Raw genomic sequence first — 7,435 nt, forward strand, 5'->3', positions numbered from 1 at the left:
TAAATCCTTCTGGAGGCAATGCAAATTCTCTCTATTCTTTCATTTGGTGTAGTTAGTGTTATCATAGTACCCGCATGTATTCATGGAAAATAAATCGTGGACAAAACATGGACACTTTTTGGTGCGACATTTCAACATGGATCCATCGTCCTGTCAATATCCTTGAGGCAGATCACATAAAGGATGAGACTCCCTTTATGAGATTGCTCACAAGAGACTCAAACTTATATCTGATCATGGTAATGTTGAATTGCTTTGCATCAAAATCATTGGCAATAATAAACGGGGACATAGGTTTTAGTATGCATAGTGGAGGAAAACTCAACCTTGGTCTTCTCAGCAGCTTTTCTGAGCCTTTACAGTGCTAACTTGTCCTTACTCAGATAGTCAAGAGGTGCACCATAAAATTATGCACCACTAAGAAAAGTGTCACCATTGGTTGCCTTGACATGAAAAATGTGTCGAAATTAAGAATTATAACACCTAATTCAACATCTTGGAACAGACACTCAAGTGGATACCTTATTCTATAATATATATTTGTGTGGAATAGTTCTAAAGCCACACATATTTATATGGTGAGTATAACATACTTTGTTTTAAAATTTTATGAGAGATTTTTTAAGACATGTAGTATTATCCATGTGACAGGCGCTAATATTTACATATATACTCGAACTTGTGTGTACAAGATTTTATGGATACGCAGCGGAACTTATTCATGGATTTATTGGCGCATGAAAGAAATGGATATCGGAGAATTCTTTCTACTGATATAAAATATTATCTTAGCCGTATAACGAAAAAGTCTATACAGTAGAGTTTGTGAGCCTGCGACGCCGCGCTCTCCGTGTCAGTGTTAATTTCACGAACTTTGCTTTTTGAATTAAATGTCACTTTAACGTCCGTATTTAATTTAACAGTATTGTTATCTTATCGTGTGATCCGTATATTTTTAGTACAAAAGATTTAGTTGTCCTATAGCAACGCACGAGCACGCTACCTAGTTGAATATAAAAGGAGAGAACTAGCTGCATTCGTACATATAATGTATGTCAATTAAGGTTTTGTTTGAATTAACTTAGTTCACGAACTAAGTTAATAACTAAATGTCGCATATATCGAATTCTTTTAGCCACTGCTTGTGTGCAGAAGCAAAAAACATCCCAACCGCGCTTGCCCTAATATGAGTATTTGAAGTAATAAACCTTTGAAGAACATCAACGTACCTCCCTTCCAGAGATTGGGTCGAATCCAACCTAGAGCCTTGGAACCCTACATCTTTTCTTAGATGGGCTTCACTTCGGATGCGTCGGTAGCAATATCAACGATCTCCAATCGATGGACGTTGTATGGATCCCCATATAATGGCTCAGACATGTAGATTTTGTTCTCCTTGTACTTGGATACACTGGGTCCATTGAAGCTTTCATTGAAATGTTTAGACACGAACAGTGTCTGATCACCGATGTCCCTCACCCTAGACCACTCCGACGTACGGTCATGGTGATTGCACTTGTAGATCACGCTGCTATAGGTGAAGCTCTGTGTCTCGTGGAACATGCTCACCATGGCACCCACAATGTGCAGTTCACCGTTTGATTCTAGGTAGCTACGGTGGCAGAGTCCCGCAGGTGGCGACAGCGATGGTAGCAACGTCGTGGTTGGAGTAGCGCCGGTGGCGTTGCTACTGTAGATGAAAATTTCTCCAGTGCAGTCGATCACCAAGAACTTGTCGTGGCAGTGAACGATGGACCCCACGGAGAACTCTAGTTTGGTGTCGAGCAGCGTCCATGCGCTGTCGACTCCAACCCGGCAAAACATGACCTCCGTGGAGCACCCAAGCATGGCCATGGCCATGCACTCATGGTCAGCGGCATCAGGCGGCGCCGAGAGCACGATCTCACGGAAGAACACGTCCCTCATGTCTTCTAGCTTGATGGCTCTGCCTGAGGCATCCGCTTCACCGTAGCCGTTGGTGGGATGGAGGACCCACTGGTCGTGGACCTTAGACACGCGTTCCGATGAGGACGTCGTCGTGACGTGTTCGCCTACTGGTGGGAGCTCAACACGAGGGCCATGAGCACCAGCGAATGGATTCAGCAGCATCACGGATGCTGCCTCGTCCATGAGTGCTAGCCACCCACACGAGGAGCAGCACGCCACATTGCCGCGCACGTCGGGCAGCGTCTTGGACAAGACCTTCTTCTCCGGGACGCAGTAGAAGCTGATGTGGTCCAAGTCAGGGTCGAACGGGAGCAGCATGAGCGGCCCGAAGGTCGCGAACAGGACGGCGGCGCGCCATGGGGAGCAAGCGGATCGAAAGGACGCCGCATCGTGGCCTGACGTGAGACGCTACCTGATGGACTCAAGGAGATCCTCTGGCAGGCCGGATCTCCGGTCAGGGAGAGGTAGGGACCTTCTCTTGGGATTGGGAGGCTGAGCCATGAAAGACAGATGACATCAACTATGGTTCATATAAGAAATGGTATCTGGTGTCTACTGTCGCGATGGACCATGGATTAGGGAACGGGGATATGGGGAAAGGATTCAAAATGAACAAACCCAAGGGCAATTTCAGCAAGAAACAGCAAGCGAGGGCGATGAAACACGTGAGCGTGAAACCAAATAAAAGGAGGAAAAATCTGTCCCTTTTGCAAATGCAAAGAGGGGAAGTAATTAAATATAGGCTAATTTGGTAAGGTTCTCAGAAATGCAAAGAGGTTCCTTTTGTCTTAATTCTCTTTTCTTATGTGTTAATTCTCTTTCCTTTTGCTTGTTGCCATGTATGCTGGTGCATGCAAACATGCAATATGTATATGGATAGCACAATAATTTTCTACTTCCTATTTTGCTGTGATTCCTCTATCACATGACAGGCAATATTCAATCAAGGAGAATGGCACGATCAATCGGTAATTAAGATTAACCTATAATCAATGTGTAATCGATTTGACCAGCCTATAGTACGCTGTATATTTATTTATATAGTAGCGTGCCCATGCTAACGCTACGGCAACATTCGGGTGTGCAAATTAGAACCACCGAAAGATATCACAAACTGGTACTCCCTTAAATTAGGTTCCAATGGTTTCCTTTATGGATAATTACATTGCAACTCCACTAATTACCATACAACTACATATATAATTGAAAATATATATACTAACCTCTAAAATTATTTTGACTAAATTGACCAAATGTTGGATTAAGAAAACAAACAAAAAATATACATGGTGCATTATCATATTGTAACAGCAGAGCTTACGATTTTATATATCGACACATATCTACATAATGCCCATCTTATTTTAGGCAATGAATAAATGAATGCACACAATACTATTAACATAATCAACAAAATGAATCAAGCTAAATTGAAAAAAAATAAAAAGAAACAAAATCTTGACTTAAAGACTATACGCACGTCACTCGCGGTCACCTAGATTGGGAACGCTTGATGCCTTCATCTCAAGCTGCATCTTTTCCTGTCTCCATGCGAAACTAAAACAATCAATATTTTTTTCCATCCCTACCTGCATGCAAATAAAAAAGAGAGATATGTTAGGTACCTAGACAAATTATGTGTCTTGTGCAAAGATGGTGAGTAGGACTCTAGCGAAGAAAACACTTTTAGCTTGGTGTTGAGGATCTATCGACCAAAGCAGTTTATCAAGTACGGTATTTGTTAAACTAAACATCAGCTCAACCATTCAAGTGAACATGAGAACAAGATCCTTTTTATTTCTTTTGAGCAAACCTATGATAGACAAATGTACACTCATTAACTAAAAAAAATAATAACCTATGATAGACAAATGTACACTCATTAACTGAATAAACAATCAGACAAAGGCATAATTAGTGCCAAAAAGCAAAGTTCATTTCATGAGAGCAGGAGCAACTCTAGACAGACAACCACATACATCTAAGCAGCGCGGTGGGCCACGAAGATCTCGGAGGCGCGGGCGTTGGCGCGGTGGTCCTAGATTGGCGTGGGCGAGGCGCGCGTGGAGGGAGCCGGCCTCATCACCGGTGTATCCCGTAGGGCACGGGAGCCGGGCGGACACGTGCGGCGGCGGCGTGCTAAGGGTGGATGGGATAGAGCGAGAGGTGCGGGATCGCACCAAAGGATGCAGCATACGGGGATGTCATGGGATTGCAGGCGTGGGTAGACGGACTAACCAAAATAAATATCGCACAAAAAAATATCCACATTTTATTCTTTTTACTTGTAGGAGATTATGTAGGTGCTAATTTGGTTGATCCCACATTGGCATATGAGAAAAGTGGGAAAAGTCGACAAAACTCATGGTTTTGAGAACATACATGTGTAATAGTTATGAATGGTTACAAAACGAAATATTATGAACAAAACACTCAAAGTGTTATTTTTATAACAATAATATAACACATGTTCAATTTTTATTATGCCATCACACAAGTGTATATACAACATCTCCGTGTAGAGTCTGATAGACCATTTAAAAATACCTAAGAACAGCAACAAATATGGCATTAGTGAGATATTATTTGTACAATATAAATTGAATGGAAAAAATGCATTGTATGCGTTAGTAATGTTCTGTTACCTCGCCTATGGCATTAGAACCTCCTTAAATACAATATTCTTTGTGAAAGTTTCATCCGCTATTGGGGTCTTCTTATCCTTATCTTTTTTATTTAACGCATTCTTTTTTCCCTCGGCGTTCTTTTTAGCATTTTTCTTCTCTATCTTTTTGGCCTCCTCCTCTTGTGCCTCCGCATCAGGCGAGAGGGCAAGGATCTTAATATTGGTTCTTGACATGGCTCTAGACATGGCAACGTACAACTGACTGTGAGAGAACACTGGTGCGGGTAGGTACACACCCACGTTCAGGATAGTTTGGCCCTGTGACTTGTTGACCGTCATGGCAAAGCTCAGCCTGATAGGAAACTGCTTCCTCTTAAACTGGAACGGGAACATTTTGTCATCAGACGGGCATAGCGGTATTTGAGGAAGGAATACCCTCTTCCCAGCATGCGGCCCCACCATGATTTCAGCGTCAATTGTATTTCTTCGGAACCCCCACACCACCAGCCTTGTACCGTTGCATAGCACATTAGCAGGGTCAATATTCCTAAACAATATGACAGGACACCCAAGCTTGAGCTTCAAGACATGTGGAGGCAGCCCGTTGGGGGTCAAACTATTAAGGAACTCCGATGGATAGTAGTTATGTGGATCATCTACCACGGAGTCAAAACTGTGATACACCATCTCGCTGTCCTGGAACATATCAATCATTTTCATATTGATCATGTCCACCCAATCATTACGTGTAGATAAAATCACTTTGGTGGTGATGTAGTCTTTGTCCGCCATGTTTGCATTTAGATCTAGAAAGATGATGTCGATCAATGCATGAAGATCTTTCTCGGCATCTCCAGAGTACGGGACACATATCTCGTCTGGAATACATACATTGCCATCTTCGTTAATCTCTTCCGTTCCACCACCAATGCGCAATAGATAATCTACAAACCACGGGTCACTCTAAGCTCTCATGTTGCGGACTTGCTTTAGGTGGCGCATGGATTCCCAAAGATACGACCTTCATAGAGAAGCATAAACTATTTGAGCTCTGGATCCTTTCCGCACAACAGGGAGGACCTGTCTGAAATCCCCACCAAGGACAATAGTCTTTCCACCAAATGGTAGGTTTGACCGGCCCATTATATCCCGTAGGCTGTTGTCTAGTGCTTCCACATTTTGCCTCTTTGTCATAGATGCCTTGTCCCAAATTATGAGAGCTGCTTGCTGCAGCAACTTGGCAGTACCACTCTGTTTTGTGAAGCTACAACAACCGCCCTCTTGAAGAGTGAGGGGTATCTTGAAACACGAGTGGGCCATCCTCCCACCTGGCATTATGGCTGCTGCGACTCCAGATGTAGCTGTAGCCACGACAAGCTTGTCCTGGCTACGTAGTTTTGCGAGAAGTGCCCTATACAAAAATGTCTTTCCCGTCCCACCAGTTCCATCCACAAAGAACAACCCACCTTGTTTGTTGCAGACAGCGGCCATTATCTCATCATAGGCAGACCTTTGCTCGGTGTTGAGTGAGTCGCACAATAGCACATCTTCGGGATTCTGCTCGACGCTAGCTTACTCAAATATCTCACGAGGAATATGGCTGGCATCGTCGTATGAGTGATCAATATCTGGAAGAGGAAATGACCTTATGTCCTTCCCCATAGACTGTAGCATATTTCTAATGTCTATCAAAACCATTTGTTGCACCAGATCCAGGGATGGATGATTGCGGTTGTAGTCCTCTGACATTGCATCGTAGTGTTTTTTCCACAACCCCATCACATCATGCGGCTCGCAGAATACCAATATTGTTGCAAATAGCCTCCGCATAGAGGAAGGCATCTGGAATAAAGTAGCTTCAGTTAGACATTCATTTAGTGTATTGTCTTCTTTGATTAGACCCCTCCTTTCTGTAGCTTCACAGAACGAAGGTAGTAGCACGCCATCAACCGTCCTTAGATGTTTGTATGAGGTAGCACTAGCAACATTGTTCAAGAGAACATGAAGAAAGTAATGTTCTCCCTTGGCAAGATGAGCCGAGATGACTCTTCCAACTTGAAAAATGGAGTTTTTCCTTTTCTGCCAGAATTTACCATCAGACTGCCAGGTAAAATGCTCCGGGAAGTCCCGATACAAGATTCTGCGGGCTTCCTCATGATGCCTGTTTGCATCGAAGTATGCTGTCAGCATTGACTCTTCTACACCTGGCCTATTAACAATCCATTCGACCTTATCTCGTTTATAAAATGCCACCATGTGCATGTTGAGTAGATGAAGCTACAGCTGCTGTACTAGTGGATGGTTCTTGCTCAAGTCAAAGCCATATATCCTCCATAGTGCTTCTAGAGGCGTCACCCACCGGGCATCTCTATACTGCTTGATCTCATCAATGTTCCCTTTCTCGTCTGCTTTGTCGATCTCCCTCATCACCACCGATGCCCTATCATGTCCCTTGTATATATATTTGAATAGATACTTTACTAATTTAATACTCCCACTGGCCTCAACATTGATATGGCAGTTGAAGGTACGTAGTAGGCAAGGGTTGTAAGGTATGACCCATTGATTGTCTAGGTAATGGCCTTGAACTTTTAGCGTGCGGCCATCATTGCGTCACCGATAGATGGGGTACGAATCCTTTCCCTGTGACGTTGCCTCATAGAATGGGCATGGGTAACGGTTCTTGCATGACCCGCGGCCCACCATGCATGGACAATATGGATTTAGCGTCTCGCAGGGACCATGCATCATATGCTTCATCACCATCTTGTAGAGCTCAGGGTACTTCTTCTTGTTTGGTAGCTCTGCACTGATAATCATGTCATATTGTTCGGGGCATGTGAGCTTGTACTTCTGTTCCAT

At 43.5% G+C, this 7,435-nt stretch overlaps 3 protein-coding genes across 3 annotated transcripts; all 3 read right to left on the reverse strand.

Annotated features, from left to right (window-relative positions):
• Positions 1-1,287: 1,287 nt before the first annotated feature.
• Positions 1,288-2,265, reverse strand: LOC136544061 (uncharacterized). Its single transcript, XM_066536338.1, has one exon. The coding sequence runs from the start codon at positions 2,263-2,265 to the stop codon at positions 1,288-1,290; it is 978 nt and encodes a 325-aa protein (XP_066392435.1).
• A 2,332-nt stretch (positions 2,266-4,597) lies between these two features.
• LOC136544062 (uncharacterized) lies at positions 4,598-5,365 on the reverse strand. The gene has a single exon (XM_066536339.1). The coding sequence runs from the start codon at positions 5,363-5,365 to the stop codon at positions 4,598-4,600; it is 768 nt and encodes a 255-aa protein (XP_066392436.1).
• Positions 5,366-6,145: 780 nt separating this feature from the next.
• On the reverse strand, positions 6,146-6,835 carry LOC136544063 (uncharacterized). The gene has a single exon (XM_066536340.1). It carries the CDS (start codon positions 6,833-6,835, stop codon positions 6,146-6,148), a length of 690 nt encoding a protein of 229 aa, XP_066392437.1.
• Between the last annotated feature and the right edge of the window lie 600 nt (positions 6,836-7,435).

This window comes from Miscanthus floridulus, chromosome 3 (genome assembly GCF_019320115.1).
Source record: "Miscanthus floridulus cultivar M001 chromosome 3, ASM1932011v1, whole genome shotgun sequence".
Taxonomy (NCBI): domain Eukaryota; kingdom Viridiplantae; phylum Streptophyta; class Magnoliopsida; order Poales; family Poaceae; genus Miscanthus; species Miscanthus floridulus.